This window comes from Triturus cristatus, chromosome 4_2, assembly GCF_964204655.1.
Source record: "Triturus cristatus chromosome 4_2, aTriCri1.1, whole genome shotgun sequence".
In the NCBI taxonomy this organism is placed as follows: domain Eukaryota; kingdom Metazoa; phylum Chordata; class Amphibia; order Caudata; family Salamandridae; genus Triturus; species Triturus cristatus.
The window spans coordinates 592193513-592211618 of record NC_140586.1 but is presented as its reverse complement, the minus strand read 5'-3'; the positions used below and the strand labels follow the sequence as shown (position 1 = coordinate 592211618).

General features: G+C 45.3%; 1 protein-coding gene across 1 annotated transcript in view; it reads left to right on the top strand.

The window, feature by feature from the left end:
* Nucleotides 1–18106, top strand: part of MSH4 (mutS homolog 4) — a 1782190-nt gene that overhangs the window by 532711 nt on the left and 1231373 nt on the right. The window contains exon 8 of the mRNA XM_085599942.1: nt 17432–17604. Coding sequence (XP_085456068.1) covers nt 17432–17604 — 173 coding nt within the window. The remainder of the gene's footprint in view (nt 1–17431; nt 17605–18106) is intronic.

Here is an 18106-nt window from a genome sequence, read left to right as displayed (position 1 = left end):
TAATCCCTGTCTGGCTTTTCTAACGCCTGTCTCAACTATCTGCTGGCTCACACTATTCTTTCCTGACCTTATCTTATCGACTGGCCTTCACTGTCTCCTGCTAGCATTCTCTCGTTTCACGACTGTCCTCCAACACACACAAACGTATCTCGCCACCTGCAAGTTAGTTATGAATCTGTTAATAAATTAGTTTGAGGGTGGGGTGACAAACATAGTTGGAGGAGAGGTCTATTTGAGTCATCTGACACTTCTGTTTTCAAACCTTTCTTATTGGTTCCGCCTTGTTTTCCAACTATACTTATTGGCTCTTTTTTGTATGCTCTGGGAGTGTATTTTATCAATGATTGTGTTATTGTATAGTATTTAACCCGATGCGCCACAGAGTGAAGTGGCAGTCTCCTGAGAACCTACTTTGTGTACTTCTAGGATAACTGTACTAGCTGCAGCGAAATAAATCTGATCTTCTAACGCCGACAGAGTGTCCCGTGTCTCTGTGTAGCGAAGCAGGTGAACTCCGGAGACTTTGGGCGTACCCTGCGCCGCCAGGCCCAAAAGGTTCTGGTTCTTCACAGGTGAATAAAGGGAATAGTCCTGAGCATCTGGGAACTTTTAACGTCCAGCGTCCGTAAGGCCCAGATCTGTGAAGTCCCTTTTTAGTGCAGCGCACATCTCCCATGTGCCCTGGAAGGAGGCAGCACTGCAGTCCAGCTCAGGGTCCCACAGCAAATTGAAGTCCCCTCCCACAATTGAGAAGTCCCCATCCTGTGCCACCTGTTCTTTAAATAAGGTTCTGAGGACTGGTTGGGTGCATAAACATTAAGCAGGGTGACAGACTGTGCACCGTGTTGGACCATGAGTTTTAAAAAGCTACCTTCCCTGTCTCGAATCACTCGCGACACCTTGGAGCAGAAACCCACCTTGCACAAGATCGCAACCCCGGCCGTCTTGGTAGGTGAGGGCACCCAATGTTGAATCTGGTATTTTGGGTGGGACAGTCTGTGTATGTCGGATTCTAAAAGGTGAGTTTCCTGTAGGAAAATGGCGTTGGGTCCTGTATAAGAAGGTAACGCCGAATCTGGCGTCTAATGTTGGGAGTATTGTAACCCCTCTCATTAAGAAAGCAAAATTTAATGTAAGATGTGTCAGCCATGTTTTGGGCCAGGAGAATCAGCTAGTGTACTAGGGCAAAGAGGAAGGGGTAGCCACCTTGGGTACTGAATGGGCCGGCTCCGAGAGCCTCTGTGAGTGCACATGGCGGTGGGAGAGGTAGCCACCCACAACGAGAGGGAGGGGTTGGAAAAAGAGGTGAAGGGCCTGAAATGAACAGCAACCCTCTCTCAGGGCTGAGTGGGGAACCCAAGAGACATCCACCCCAAACCCAAGGACCTCCAAAAAAAGGATATAAAGAAGGAAAGGTAGAGAAGGAACAACATAGGCAGCAAAAGGCAATTTGCCCAGAAAACTCCATTCACGTCCTGGAATGGCCCACTAGTCTGGGCACGGGCCGTTCTAGAGAATTCACTCTCCAAGGCAACGAATTGAGTAGGGGGTCCTGGAGGGAATCAGTAGGTCATTTAGCGCCAGATGTAGGGGGCCAAATACCGAGCGGTAACGTAGAAATTCGCAGAATTTCTGCGTTACCGACCGGTATTTGGCTGAGTGCAATGTAGGTGAGTTGAAACCTACTTGCAAAATAAGGAATTGCAAAATAGCGATTCCTTATTTTGCTCTTGCATCTAAGGAATGAGAAATACCGATTCCTTAAATGCAATGTACGTAGCACTAAAAATAGTGCACTTCAGCCTTAAGGAATCGCTAATTACCACCAACTTCAAGTTGGTGGTAAGTAGCGATTTCCTTTGGAAAAGCACTTTTTTGCTTTTTTAAATGTGCCATGTGGCTCACATCCATGCCCTTAGGGCATGGATGTGCGCCATATGTGCACACATGCACATTTCTGGGGTGCAACAGGTTGTCCTTTGTACACCCTGGCACTCTTGCAATAGCTCCCGCTATTAGCGATTCGGTAACACTGAATCGCTAATAGTGAATATCGTCCCATTCATTCCTACGGGCCTCCTAGCCCATAGGAATGAATGGGTAGGCATTCCTTAATAACGAATCTCAATTACCGATTCGTTATTAAGGAATGTTAAGGAATTGCTATTTAGGACTCGCTAAATTGAAGTTACCTACATCTGGCCCTTAGTCTCCAGCTTCCACAGCCAGGGGCTGCCCACCAGGAATCCAAAGTCAATTACGAAGAGGCCCTGAGGGAGCTTTGCCACAGGAATCAAAGCATCAGGTGGTAGAAAGACAAGTGGTGGAGAGTGCTATAACATAAAGCCAGTAGTCCCTGGGGACAGGCCCCATCACCACGGCCTTGCTATGTACACAGGTCTAGGGCACCGTTGCATCAGCAGCTGGAGGGTAGTAGCACCAACTAGACAGTCCAAGCCCAGCCTAAGGTGGAGCAACTCTATACTCAATCGGAGGTCGAAGTAGAGCAGGCTGGAAAGTTTGCACCGTCCATGGTGCAGAGGTGGTGGATAATGTCCTCTTTGGCTTGAGAGGAGGACGGTTCCTTAACTTATGTTTGGCAGGAGACATCGTGGACCACTCAGGGCGCATGGGCTCTCAGGACTGCGTATGAGGAAACGACTGACTAGTCTCGTGGTAGGCTGCCGGAAGGTGCAGAAGTTTGTTTTATCATCACTTAAGGAGCGGATCACCTGCCGCCTACCCTCCCAGGTAAAGATCAAGTCAAAGGTGTGGGCCCATTAGTATTTAATGTTTCGGTCAAGTCAAAATGGTGTTGTAGCGTCACCGGGGCAAGATCTTGGAATATTTGTATAAAGTGTCCCTTGTAGACCAGATCCGTTTTGCGTTGTGAGGCTTGCAAAATAGTTTCCTTTTCATTGAAGAAGTGCACTCGCATGAGGATATCAGCGACGAAGTCCGGGCGTGCTAGAGCCACAGCTACTTGGTGAGCTCTGTCTAAGGCTGGGCGAGGCATCTTCATCTCCCCATATCATCTGGAGTAAATCTGCCGTGAACGGCACGATTTCCGAGCCTACAGCCCCCCTAGGTAACCCTCTAATGCTGAGATTGTTTCTCCTGCTTTCGTTTTCCAAGTCCTCCTGTTTCAGTTGGAGGTCAATGTGCTGTTCCTTGAGGGTGGCCATCATGCGCCACATGTTCTCCTGATCCTGCGAGCGAGCATCCACTGTACGTTCCAGATTGTCGACTCGCCCACCGATCACCGTATTGTCAGGCCTAAGGTCGTGAAGGTCGGACTTGAATCCCGTCTTGAGGGAACAATTTCAGATCCTATTTCCTGGAGGAAATTATCAAACAAATACTGAGAGTAGAGGCTATAACGATCCGCACCTGACAATGTACTATCTGAGCAGTAGATAACAGTGGACAGAACCAAGGAGCACTTCCCACTTTACTCCTTAACAAGGAAATAAATCCTATATGAACATCACAACAATTGGTTTAGCACTCAATGCAGTAAAATTAAAGAAAAGTAGCAATAAGAAGCACATAAAGAAGATTCCCGGATTCCAAGTAATTTCTTTTTGTTCCAATTGATTCATAAAAGTCACAATATGTTTTCACAGTCGTTCTGTATTACATCAATCCAAAATTCATAGGAATAATCTCATGTAAAACTTGTTTCTATGGATACGGCGTGGTAGCCGGCAGCGTGTACGTGAATCAGTTTCAAGGTCTTATTATTGCTACTTTTCTTAAATTTTACTGCATTGAGTGCTGAACCAATTGTTGTGATCCTGGAGGAAATTGTTTATATAGTCCTGTGTGAGGGGGCCGGCCACGGGGTCGCTGGGTGTCGGTACGGAAGGGAGGTCAGTGGTAGCCAGAGTCGGGGCCTGAACAGCCACTTGGAGGCAACCGGGTTGTCCCTATAGTGGCTGGCTGGGGTGTCTTTGCTGGATTTGTTGCGTGCCATTGTAAGAAGAACGTTCCTACAACCGTGTGTGTCTGATGGGCAGCATGAGGGAATGCTGTGGTGGGGCCAGTGATTAAGCTAGGTTGGTAGTAGCGTCAACCTGGGGCCTTCACAGTATAGACCCTGAGAATGTTGAAGATCCGCTGGGGCTCCCTGTGCAGTCCAAACAGGAGTCACCAACAGGCGAGAAAGACCCAGTACTAGAAGTTCTTGGACAGTTGACCACGCCGGGGGCCCCAGGAATCAAGGCACAGTCCGTCATGACCAAGCGATGTGTCTGGGGGTTCAAGGAGAGAGGGCCTTGCGACACCACAGCCAAGAGCAGTCCCACAAGGCCCCTGCCATTAGGCAGGGCATTCCAGGTCCTACCAGCACCAGAGATGGTATGGCCCGCCTTGTAGAAGAGGGCACGGGCAAGAATCTCCCCGAGTATAAAGTTCCCCCTGTCCCAGCACAGCCAGGGGTTCACCCAAACACACTGGCCCACCGAAACGACTACAGTCATAATTATCTTAGGTTAGGCCCCAGAGCAGGACCATGAATGCAGCAGGGAAGTCGTTGTGAGACTTGGCGCTCAGCGTGGCACTCCGCAGCCATGCTCGGGCGGTGCAGAAGTGTTGGGTCAGTAAGGCTCGCAGGTGCGGCAGGTCAGCTGTGTAGACAGAGGGCAGTGCCAACCTGCTATGTGAAAAGCATGATCAAAAGCTCCAGGGTAGACAGCAGATGGAGCTACGTGGTGTTCAGGAAAGGATGGGTGTCACATGGGCAAGGCCAAGGCAGTGGCCCGGTGGGAAGGGCGGGGAGGGCTGCCCCACTGCACTATGTCACAGCTGATTGCCCCTTACCTCTGGTGTGGGGTGCCCATGTCTCGTAGGGTAAGTCCGGCTCAGGGATCCTCTCTTAGGCTAGCACAGCAATGGCGGTGGGCTCCGGTCCGGGCGCAGACACCGCTCCTCCATTGTCGCCTCCAACCACAGCGGGGGGCCACAGCTCCTGTCACCCCCTCTCCACAGTGTGAGGGCCGCGGTGGTATGCTGCGATGCCAGGTGAGCCGCCTTGCAGGGACTGGGGAACGAAGTTCAAGTTATACTGGGCCACCCGGGAGCAGCAAGTGGCGACGTCACAAGGTGCAAGATGGCAGGCTAGGCCTGAAGGATCCCACAGGGTGACAGCAGTGGAAGTTGCCGGGAAGCTCTGGCCCAAACCCTCTATAGCAGGAAGTAGCAAGGTACCGCTGAGGCCTCGGGGCGAGGTGTAGGCCCTGCAAAGCCACCTGTGGGCAGCAAGCAGCGTCCGTGTATGCCCCAACATGGCAGGTTGGGCCGATCGAGCACTCCCGGCAGCAGCCGAGAGGGCTGCAGACCCGCAGGAGAAGGTGTCTGTCTTGATCTTTCTGCAGCAGGGAGCAGTAGGGCGCCCTGAGCAACAGCAGGCATGGGATTGCGATGCATGTTGCAAAGAATCTGGCTTTAACAGGCTGTAGAGGTGCGGAGACACAGCAAGATGTGTCTCACTTAATTGGTAACTTGGCCACACCTTCTAAATTTAAGAGTGTTACTGAAGTTGGGGGCAGTAGGCAATGGCTCCTGTAGCCTAGGCTGACTACGCCCTTTGGGGCGAAGAGCACATCCCTGTTCCTGTTGGGCCTAATTCTCCAATTCAAAATGGAGAATTTCTAAGAGAGTGGTTCACTTCAGTTCCTGGCAACACTAGGGGTGGGCCAGGCTAAGGTGGACACTCCTACTCTGGTTACTACTTTTCCCACCTGTCTTGCTGCCAAATGTGGGGCCTGCGCAGGGGGCCAGGAATCTCCACTAGTTGGTGCTGCCCAAATCACCCCTCACATGGTGGGAGTCTCTGAGGCTCACAGCCAAGTGTTGCTGTTCCTGCCAGCAGGCTTTGTTTCTGACCTCCAAGAGTACAAAGGCTCTCACCCAGTGAGGTCAGAAACATGTCTGGTGGTGGCTAGCTGGCAGGGACAAGTCAGCCAATACACTAGAATTGATCCTTTCTAAGATGCCCTCTGAGTGCATTTTATAATAAATCCAACACTGGCATCATTGTGGGTTTATTATGCTGAGAAGTGTAGTACCAAACTTCCCAGTTTTCAGTAAAGAAAGTATTCAATATGGTTTCAATATACTTACAATGTCTGTGAATGGTACAGACACTGTAGGGGCATATTGCTCATGCAGCTATTCCCTTACCTGTGGAATGGTGCACCTTGCCATAGGGCTGTAAGGCCTGCTAGATGGGTGACTTACCCATCCCATAGGCAATGTTGGTGGGTGCGGAACTCAGGGATGGGTGCCATGTAGACTCTTCATTTTGGTCTGCACCGAAACACGCAGCCTGCAATAGCAGTGTGTGGGTGTTAAGGTGAGGGGTATCCGGGGGTTGCATAATACATGCTGCAGCCCTCAGAAGCCCTCAATGGTCACAAGGCCCTTGGTACCAGGGGCACCGTTACCTTTAATTTATTTGTGTGGCACTCCTTTTTCTCTTTATAGTCCTTTTTCCATGGCAGTGTTCCTGCGTGGTTTGTAACACAAAATATACCTATTATTTCTGAGAATAGGACCTCTGTCCTGGTCATCTTTCCTTCTATTCCCAGGGGCCCAAGGAGTGCATAATGTCACAAGTAGGTTTCTCCTTAGAACTTAATTGACTCTTGTCTTAGTGTTTAGTAGTAAAATAATAACTAATCTAGTAGTCTTATTGAAGGGTACGAAGGTACCTCTTCTATGTTTCTTGTGTTTAGTATCCCATAGGGGTATCTATGTGCCCTTTTCTGTCTGGTACAAACTGACATTATATATTTATATCTGTCCCAGTGTGTATCTGTTATTTACAATGCCACTCAAACATATAATATCACTGAGTTCCCAGTTATAGCCATATATTTCAGTTTACTGTTGTTAATCCCAAAGTGGACTACTTACTGCAAACTGTTTAAATGTTGCCAAGGAATCGCATCATTTACTCTATGTTAATCGCTCCTTAGTCCATGTACCCATCTTTGTTCACGTTTAAACAGAAATGTCTTCACGTCTGTTACATTATTAGGGATGAAGGGTTTGTCGATTACAACCCATTTTATGTCCTTTTCTGAATGTTTCATTTTTATAAAGTATGTGGTCAGTCTGATTGTTTTTTAGCATCTTACATTACTGATGTATTCCAATATTATGACTTTCACCCATCTTCTTGTCTTCCCCACGTAGAAACAATTGCAAGGGTATTTAATCAAATATATCACATTTTCTGAGTTGCAACTTCTATGAGTGTTTAAATTCCACGGGTACTTTAGACCTAAGTCAACTGTTTTCACGTTACTCGTCAATGGACATGCTTTGCATGATCCACATGCATAATATTACCATCACCGGGGGCAAACCCCACATATTTAGTTCAGCTCTAGATTTCCCCGATAATGGTCTTGTATGTACCAAGGAGTCTTTAAGACTCACACTCTTCTTAAATGACTCACACTCTTCTAAAATGGTATTTTTAAATTCAATCTTCCTGGGTTGAGGATGCGCCAGTTCTTAGTCACAATTCTTTTGATACAGTTTGAAGCTGTGCTGAATGTTGTTACACATGTTTCCATCCACCTTCAGCCTCTTGTGGGTTTCCAGAAGGGTTTCCCGGTTATTGTTTTTGGCTCATTTCCCTGCTTTAATGATGTGTCTTGGGTAGTCTCTTTCTTGGAGTTTATTGCTCAGTTGTTTTGCTTCCTCAGAATTAATGATTTTGGAGCAATTTATCAGTAAACGGAGAAACTGTCCATATGGCAGATTCCCTTTCTGGGCTTTTGGGTGGAAGCCTTCAAATGACAGAAAATTGTTCTCTGTAGGTTTGTGGTACAACCCACTTACCAACCTGCCCTCTATTGGTTTTATTTCCTGCTCCAGGAAATTTAGGGAGGTAGTAGTTATTGTGAATGTGAAGAACAGAAGGGGATTCCTACTGTTTAGCCAATTCAAGAATTCTTCCAGTGTGTCCCTGTTACCTTTCCAAATCAGGAACAAGGCCTAATCGTTATAGATTCAGAATAGGGTGTGGGGCCATAGATATGTTCATCTTCAAACTCTAACAAACACAAGGAGATGAGGGACGGAGTGCTGAAACGTTTCAGACACTCACCCCCATTCCTGGTTGATGAATACAATTACCCTGAAAACGGTCCCAGGATGCTTGTTTCCGGTCCAGGGAAGACCTGGCTTGGCAGTTCGGGCTGGACTGTTCCCATGAGGCACAGGGTCAAGACTGATTTACATATACCTGTGTCTGAACTGGGGTGGCGGAGTGAGCTAAAGAACGATGATGGATTCAACCCAGATCTGTGACTGGGGGTGAATGTCTGAAAAGTTTCAGCGCTCCGTCCATCATATCCTTGTATTTGCTTTGTTTGCCCTAAGTTGGTAGGGTATGCCCAGATGTGGGTCCCTTGCTCACTTTACCACTGGATTCAAGCTAGCCTGGCTGATGAGGGGTGTTACCCCAAAACCGGTCCCAGGATGCTTGTTTCCATCCAGGGAAGACCTGGCTTGGCATTTTGGGCTGGACTGTTCCCATGAGGCACAGGGTAAAGACTGATTTGTATATAGCTGGGTCTGAACTGGGGTGGCGGATTGAGCTAAAGAACGATGATGGATTCAACCCAGATCTGTGACTGGGGAACAGTGTCTGAAAAGTTTCAGCGCTCCGTCCATCATCTCTTTGTGTTTGCCATCTTCAAACTCTGACGCGTAAAGACATGCCAAACTAGGAGCAAATGAACTGTCCATGGAAGTTCAATGAGATTGGAAGTACAGTGTGTCTTTGTACAGAATTTATTTTTTGGGTAAGAGCTATCTCTGCTATGCTCAAAATGAAGGGCCTCAGGATCTGAAAGTCCCATTCTCCTGAGTATAACATTTTTTCTTCTTCTCTCAGCATTTCTTCTTGGGGGAATGATCGTGCAAAGTGATTCTATATCCAGACCCACTAGGAATTTACTATGGGGGTTAAATGTAATGTCTTTGATTAGGTTGAGTACATCCCTTGTGTCTTTTAAATATGATGGCTTTTTCACTACTGTTGTATGTTGGTCTGCATCAGGATGTGTTAGCGGCCCTATGATGAAGCATGCCGCAATCTAGTGGATGCAGTAATATTTAAAACCGTTAGGGCCTTCCTATTTTTTGACTTCTACTGAAGAAATACGAGTAGTACATATGTTCTCTTTTCTGTGAGCTTATGTTCTATGACATAATTGATAATGTCACTATGCATGACGTGGGAGCGAGTTATAGTTGCTTTAGGGCAGGAGTTATAGAATAAATGATTTAAAAAAAAAAAATTTGTTTCAGTTAATAAAAATTGTTACAAAAACCCTGCACAATATATCCTTTTGCTAGCCTTATTAATTCTTTAGTAAAAACATCATCATGTCATTTCATTTAATTGATTTTGAAATAGTACAATGAGACAGACAAGTAGAAGACCATAGGAATTGATATGTGAGCACAGATTTCGACCTTTGGTCTGCCTTTAGATCGGGGCTTGGTCTATGATTATGAGCCCTTGAAGTTGTCGTACAAATTTCGCTAGCCTTGCCACTTCCTTCAGGGTCTCCAAATTAAAAAGAAATGTCATTGCATCGAAGCAAGTGCGAATGCCATACTTTAAAAACAATGATTTTAATAAAGTGCAACATGCATGACTCAAACGTGGACATATAGCAGACTTAGTGCGCCAGGAATTCCTGGTACCAGTGACACAGTCTATAGGAGGCGACCGTTTCGAGGAATTTTCAGCGGGCTTTTATGGCATGACCATAAGTCTGACTGACAACATTTGCTTAAAATTCATTTATTCAGTGCTGAGTTTAGATACGGCTGGTTCAATTTGTCCTTGGAGGACCTGGCTACGATTTGAATATTACTTCTAGAGGTCTCAATAAACCCCATGTCGTCTTGCTTAGATAAAAGTCTTACTTGTTTCTTTAAAATGTTAAGATTCCCAGTTGATGGATAACATTTCCCCTATTGGACAAGCCAAGATGCAGTGTAGTACAGACGGTAGAAAAGAAAGCTGCCTAGAGCATTTTTGCCTTTTGTAAAAAATTCTTTCAGGGTTGCTTTCATAGTATTTGATGGTGCTGCATATATTCCTCGATAGTAGCGGATGATCGATGCCGAGTGCTCGTAGGATTGTTTACTTAGGCCGAATTTAAACCATACTAAAGCATTCTGTTGTATCTTACCAGTCGGAGCCAAGTTGTATTTTAAGTATTTCTTTATTAAGTTCAAATTGCTGTAATAATGTACATCTGCTCTTCAGCCTGGTAATCCTTATATACCAGCCCCACCAGGAGCAGCCTGCCTGCTGCTCATCCTATCTTCCAACTGTCAACACTCATCCACACAGGCACGCAAGCTTTCCAAGCATCACAGTCACACCAACATTCCACTGTGATTACTCACACTGGCTGAGCAGGAGGGAGATAGCTAAACAAAGCTTTTTAGTAGAAATGTGAGAAAATGTCCAGTCAATTACAATCCACAAACAGCAGCTTCTCTCTAAGCTCGAAGCTCACATTGACAGCACAGGAACAGTCTTACCCAAAGGCGAATGTCATACCCACAGATGATTAATCAGTAGCTAAAGTTGAGTTGCTACAATATGTCCACATCAAGTACCTTTTAGTTGTGAGTCCATTCTTGGACTCGGACATCACTCAGCGTAGAAGAAATTAACTTGTAAAACCCTTGCCTAAATTCCTTCCTGCTGCCATAGATCGCCAGCACGTAGGATCCCTCGACATAGGAAGTCATATCCATGCTCCCTTAACTCCACACCACACGCAATTGGCCAAAAACGAACAGAAGCCACAATTCATATGCGTGGTGATATCCAACCCCAAGATGGCAGTACGTACTTGATGCTGTGCCGGATGGCTCTCAGCATCTCCAAGCTGCAAAGCGTCCTGCAATAGCAGAAAGCTGCGTACTGCCAAGGACGTTACCGAAGACCTCACGGGAGCCACGTGCGTCTGCGTAACAATGGTAACATGCGCCGTTTTCAAAATTTAAAGCCCTGTGTAACAGTTAAATGAGCCACAATGCAGTCAACTGGTTGTAGTAGAGTTCTCAACATCCACAAAAACTCACCATAATTTTCATCAGTGACCACAACAGTGGCCCCCTTCCACCGCCGGTGCGAAGGCCACCCAGACATGAACAGATGTGCCATAAAATTGCTGCGAGCCCAGACCACTGGGCCAACTGTAATGTTTCATCTACGATGCGCATGACAGGCAATAAAAACAGCAGAATACACAGAGTGCAGCATTTCTTTGTTCTTGAGCAGACGCTTAGGAAATAAAGAACAGTCCATGTGCCAACTTGTGGACCATAAACAGAGTTTAATGTTGGTCATGCCTCTCATTTAAGCTTTACCATTGCAGATGACACTTATAAATTAGAGCACCCATTTGCTGCAAGCAACACTTTTTTTGTTAGCCTCTGGAGATAGAAGTTGCTGCAATAATCTGAAATGTAATTGAAAGAAGTATGCCCTGGATAGGGTTGTCCGCTGTTTGAAGCATGTGCGCTTGTAACAAATACAAGACCAGTTGATCTATACAGATGTAGATAGTAAACAAGTTAAGATGTGAAAGTAGTAAGGCTCACACCACTTACCCACTTGCATCAGTGTCATTATTAGAAGTACAATGAAGCATATTCAGGCTGGACCTGTCCGCTGACAAGGACACTGGTAGGGCTGGCATGCTTGGAGCTTCTTTGTAGATGCTTTAACCTTCATTTCTGTAGGTTTCCTTAGTTTCTCCTTGTCCATACCATAGACAGGTCCTTTAAATTCAGTAGTACGCTTGAGTCTAGGTCCAGGTCATAGTCAAAATTTGTTGTAACTTACAGATGTAGCCGAGTTGTATTTTAAGTTTTTCTTTATTAAGTTCAGGTTGCAGGATGGTAATAATGTACATCTGCTCTTCAGCGTGGTAATCCTTATACACCAGCCCCACCAGGAGCAGCCTGCCTGCTGCTCAGCCCATCTTACAACTGTCACCAATCATCCACACAGGCACCCAAGCATTCCAAGCATCACAGTCACACCAACATTCCACTGTCAACACTCACATTGGCTGAGCAGCAGGGAGATAGCTAAACAGGTATACATTCCTTGCGTCTGCAGGTATTTGGAAGATCTGTTTAAACGCACTGCACTTAGAAGTCTCCATGATTTTGACCAGTGCCCCAGGAAAGACTAGTTGCCCATAGGAGATTGAGGGTAGTAGCTTGGCTTTTATAACCTTTTGGATTGGCTCAGCAGATGGACTATGCAATTTTGAGTTGAGTTTGCACATGGCGTAGGTCACCGCCTAAGCTTTTGCTTCTATGGTCGAAATATGTGCTGTGAGCTTGCCATTGCTCATAATTCAGACCCCCAGATAGTTATACTTAAATGTTGTAGTTATTCACAGCTTACCCAAACACCATTGATATTTAAATTTGTTTGCATATTTTCCAAAGATCACTACCTTTTTTTACTGGCATTGGTTGTTAGTTTATTGTCGTAGTAGATGCTTAGTGCGTCCAGTGCCCTTTGCAGACCCGTCTTTGTGTGATCTATTAAGACCATATCATCTGCGTAGTGCATTAAATACGATCTGATCTCCCGATTGTGGGCGCTAACAGGTAGGCTTTTGATATTGATTTAACAAGATCTGCAGTATATAAATTAAAAGGTAGAGGCGCCAGTACGCAGCCTTGTTTCAGCCTTCGGTGCGTGTACTCCTTCTTTGTTGCTGCGTTCTGGTTTAGTTGGACACGTACCCAGGTTTTGGTGTAAAGAGTGATAAAGGCACTCAGCAACATACTTGGGATCCCACAGTTTTGTAGTTTTTGCCAAAGTAAATTCCTGTTAACACAGTCAAACATTGCAGTATATTCTACGAAGCAAGCAAAAAGAGGGCACTGTTTTTCCTGGGTGGACTGTTCGACCAGGTAGGCTAGAGCTAGAATGTTGTCCAGTGTCGAGGCTCTAGACCTCAAGCCTGATTGGTATGCTGGTAATATTCCTTCCTCAATTAGCTCAGTTTTGTAGTTCTTGTAAAAGTAGACTTGCATATGCCTTTGTCTCAATATCCAAAAGGGCTATTATCCTGTAGTTGATTGGGTCTGCAGTGTCGCCTTTTTTGTGAGTTATAGTTACATACAAGTTTTATGCAGTAAGATAAATGTGTCTGCTAAGCCTTGTGCTGGTCCCTAAAACTACAACAAAGTTGTTAGAAAGTAATTTTTATTTTACCCCTGTGGGAAATTAGTATTTTCCTTCATGGTTACCCTGAATTTTTGCTTTTGTGTGAGTATGTTTTTGACCTAGTCTGCTGGGATCCTGCTAATTCGGGACCCCAGCAACTGTTCTTTCTCCCATAAAATGACCTGGTAAATACTTTTGGGACCTAAACAATTGGCTACTGGTGTACCCTTGTAAGTCCCTATTATATGGTACTAAGGTACCCAGGACATAGGTACACTAGGGGTCTCCCTTGGGCTGCGGCATCTATTTTGCCACCCATGGGAGTCCACTCAATCTGTGACTACTGGCCTGCCATTGCAGCCGGTGTGAGTTGGTGCTTACACCTTTTATGACAGATATAAGTTTCCTTATATCTGAGGTTACTGCCCGTAAAACCTATGTCACCCTATGGCTGGCTCTTCAGTCCTGAGGGCATGGTTCTTGGTTACAAGTGTGAGGGTCCCTCTGCATGAGCAGGACACCCCTACAAACCTGAAGCCGATTATCTAGGCTTTGTAAATGCGGTCAGCCATTTTTAGACATATAGTGGACGTCAGTCATTATGATATGTCTTACTATATAGTGGCTTCACCGAACCCGGTCATGTTTGGTATCAAACATGTTGGAATCATACCCCGACATTGATTCTAGTGTTGGAAGTATGTTCCCATGTACTGGGACCTCCTTAGGGGACCCCCCTGTACTCCCAGTAGCAGCCTTTCAGGGTCTGCAAGCAAGCTAATGCTGCTGCCGACCACAGACATGATTCTGCCCTCCTGCTGCTGAGCCAAGCTCGAGCAGGGGAAGGTAGAACAATAGGTTTCCTGTCAAAGGGAGGTGTGACCATCTCCCAGATAGGACTTAGTGCATTGGGCTGTAGTGGGGGTGCTTGCCAGCGTCACCAGACTGCTTTGAAGGGTCCATTTGGTGCCCTCCTTGCATACTCCCGTATGAACCTGTTCAGGAACCCTTGGTTCCTGCTCTGGCGCGAAACTGGACAAAGGACATGGGAGTATCATCCACTCTGTCCAGCTCCTCCTCTGGGAGGGACCCCAAAGTCGTCTAACCCTTTCCTTAGGGTACTTAAGGGCTCCCCTGTGGGTGGGTCCTCAGATTCGTCTAGGGACAAGACTCAACCCTGAAACAACTTGACTCTTCAGTCTTCTGGGCACTTGGACTCCGTTGGACTTTGACTGGAACCGAGACTGCACCAAGGAAGACTCCTGCTACTCCTTGTCTCGCTTGCTTCAAGTCATCTTAATCATATGTGACTGTGCTTCTTCCAGGTTCTTCAACAGACCTGTGTGCTTTAAGGACACCCAAGGAAATCTCCTTTGGAGTGAAGGAGTCACTCCCCTGCATCTGCAGGCACCACAACGAAGCTGGCCAGTCTGCTGCTCCTGTTGTCCCACGGCTTTCCAGAGGCTCAGCAACACAGATGGTGGTTCTGCAACTCCCTCGAGGGCTAACCTGTCCTCTATGCAATTTTGAGCCTTGTATCCCTCGTCAGAACTGCTGAAACCAAACCCCTGTATACCGTGTCAACTTGCCGTTGGCACAGCTTGTTGGCTCTGCACTCCAGAGATCTTCAGGCTACAAGAAGTTCTAGCCTCCAGCACCTCACTTCCTGAAGATCAGCATCCTCCCTGCAGTCCATGCATCGTAGGCCTTCATCTTTGGTGAGCTGCCTGAGGTCATCTGGCGACTCCTGTGCCTTCAGCCTGTTTGCTTTGGGCCTGCTCTAACTCTCCTGCTGTTGGTGAGTCCTGTGGAACTTGATGGTCCCAACAATGCTCCTTTTTCATCTTCCACGCCAGTTGTGGCCACCAAGGCCTGTTAGTGCTCCCGCCGGACACCGACCACCTAGTCACCAACATCCAATGTGGAACAGCTTGTGCATGTCTCCTGGTCTTCTTCAGTATTGCCTGGTCCTCACAGTTGCAGCAACAAGGTCACCGTCAACTCTTCCAACCCTCCCGCCATCGGTGGGTGTCCTGGTCACCTCAGAGTGACATAGACTCTGCCCCCTCTGCTTGCAGGTTCTTCACTTCCAGAATCCATTCTTGGATTCCACTGGACTTCTTTGCAATCTTCTCCAGAGGCCTCTTCTTTGAAGTCTCCCATTGTGGTCTATGGCAGATTCTGACATCCCTTTACCTCTATGCACCCGGCTTCCCTGGTGCAGGTTACCTGATTCCTGGGGCATCTACGGGTGGGGTGGCTCTCCAACCTTCTGTCTCCCAAAGGTTTCTTCAGGGTCCTCCAGCAGGAAGGGTCCTTCTTCTTTAAAACTGCTACAGCGACTTCTCCATTGACTTCCATTGAGCATGCTGTTGTTTTTCCACTCTTCACACAGCCTCCGTGGGGTTCTTGGGTATTTACCTTGGGTGGTTCCTTGTGTCCTCGGCTCTTCTGGGTCTTCTGGTCCAAGTCCCATTCTCCTTTGCAGTTTGCATTCCACTTTCTTAATATATGGTTTGGTCTCCCCCTGTAGACCACTGTATTTTGAGCGACTTACCTGATTGCTTTTAAAGTAGTCTTGTGTTGATATTTCCGGGTAGGAAATATACCAATGTATTAGTCATTGTGTGTGTAATAAATAGACTTATTTTTGCTAAACACTTCGTGGTTTCTTTTCATCTAACTTCCGCTACAGATTAAAGTTGGTAAAACAACCTGCTTTAGACTCCTTCAAGATAAGCTTGTAGGCCGCTCTCCACAGCTTCACTTTCGGAGCTTTTAAATGTTATCAAAGTCCACTAAAATCACCATAAGGACTGTCTGGATTAGTGCAAGGTGCATCACTTAAATAAGTGTGCACATATACTATGGCAGCCTCCTCCAACCCCTTCACCTCGATTTCTCATTTCACTTTGCTCCCACCCCCTTCTCAGTTCTGCATGAAATCCAAGATTCCTGCACTGAGTTTATTATGTGAATAGCATGTCAGATTTCATACAGCTCCATTAAAGAGAATCAAAGCGATTAGCACATGGAATAATTTTTACCCCCTCCCTCTTTTTCACCTTTCAAGCCTCTTGATGGATCTGTATGAAACTTGCCATACCTACAGGAGACTAAGCTTGGTAATGTCTGCCAAATGTAATAACAATTCTTAAAATGATGCCATATTTAATAGCGCATGAACACGTCCTTACCCCCTCACTTCTCACACTTCAGGAGGGTGCTCGTGTAAATATTGTCAGTTATTGCTCAAAAGCTAAGGAGCAAAATTCTGGGAAAGGGCTGATATTTAAGCAAATGTAGTAAATGTAGTACTTTAAAGGCCCCCTTTCAGATCCATGCCTTGAAAGGGTTAATTCCTGAGAACAATCTGTCATCATTCAAGGAGCTGATACCCATTTCATGATCATATCGAAAATATCAAGTAAAGACTTGCCTGAAGAGTAACAGTAATTTAAACGACCTGCATCTTCTGTGGTCTTCCAAACATGAAGGCTATATTATGAAAAACCTATTCCAACTCTAAACAGTACTATTGACCTAATCGCTGGAGCTTGTTTGTAAAAGGTAGTATTTAAGGTTCTGACTATTTTATATCCCAATATTTCAGTTTGAGGGAGCCTGGAACCCCCAGTGTTTGGCATCTAAACTCTGTATGTTGTGTGGTTAAAATGACATCTCGATGGAACGCATAATCTGTGTATGTCCATTACTACTTCATATCAGAAGAAATACCTAAAAGAGAAATTTAGACATTTGTTAAAGCTAACATCAGAACAACTAATCACAGCATCAACCTATTATGGCTTTGTTGGTACATTTGTGAAGTTTTTAGATTTAGCTTATTATCATCTTTCTAGTTTAAGACTTAACTGATTTTATCAATTCATAGTCGCTGCATGTTTTGGAACTGATCTTATGCATTTATTGTGATCCTTACTTGTAAGTATTTATTTATTTTTTCTATGCAATACATAGTTTAAAAATAATAATAAGATTCAATTTGATTTGATCTAATCACACAGAATTTACCTCTGTGTCTAACTAAATATATTTGTTTATAGCTATTACACATAAAAGAAATGATCCATGAAAATCATATACACAGATTTGCACAGAAAAATCTTGAAATGTTGTCTTAAACTTTTGAGCTAAATTTGTACATTTGCTATGTTTTTAAAGGAGTGGCCATACTTTATTTGGAGTTTTAAATCATACCAAAACTCCAGGAGGGAGCAGAAGACTTCGGTCAAATATTCTCGAGCCTCTAGTTGATGTGGAAACAATCAACACAAGATTAGATTGTGTTCAGGAATTACTTCAGGATGAAGAGCTTTTTTTCAATCTGCAATCAGGTGAAAGTCTATATTTTATTAGTAAAGTATAGTAGGGTGAAAATATTTAGCAAGTATGTCTTTATTTTTAGTTCGTAATTCTTGCATTTTTGCTGAACCTCTTCCCCCAAGCTACTGTACTGTGAGTCTCTAAGGGGCATATGTATGAAAGGAAAAATTAGTCGCAAACGCTGCGAATCGCAAAAAACAGCGTTTGCGACTGATTTTTCGCTATTTCATATGTATGACACACTTCTAAATTGAAAAGTAAGAAATCGCTAAATTAGCGATTTCTTAGGCTGCGAAACAAGAAAACAGCGAATTTCCTAGCGAATACCTAATTTGCGATTCCTTAGCGTTGCGAATATCGCTAACAAGAAATCGCTAGCTAAGAAATCGCAAACACATGTATGAAAAAATCGCAAATTGCGAATGTACGAAATTCGCTAATTAAGAAATCGCTATTAACACCAATTGCTTGCAGGTGGTAAACTGGTGCAAGGTACAAAAACCAGCCCACAAT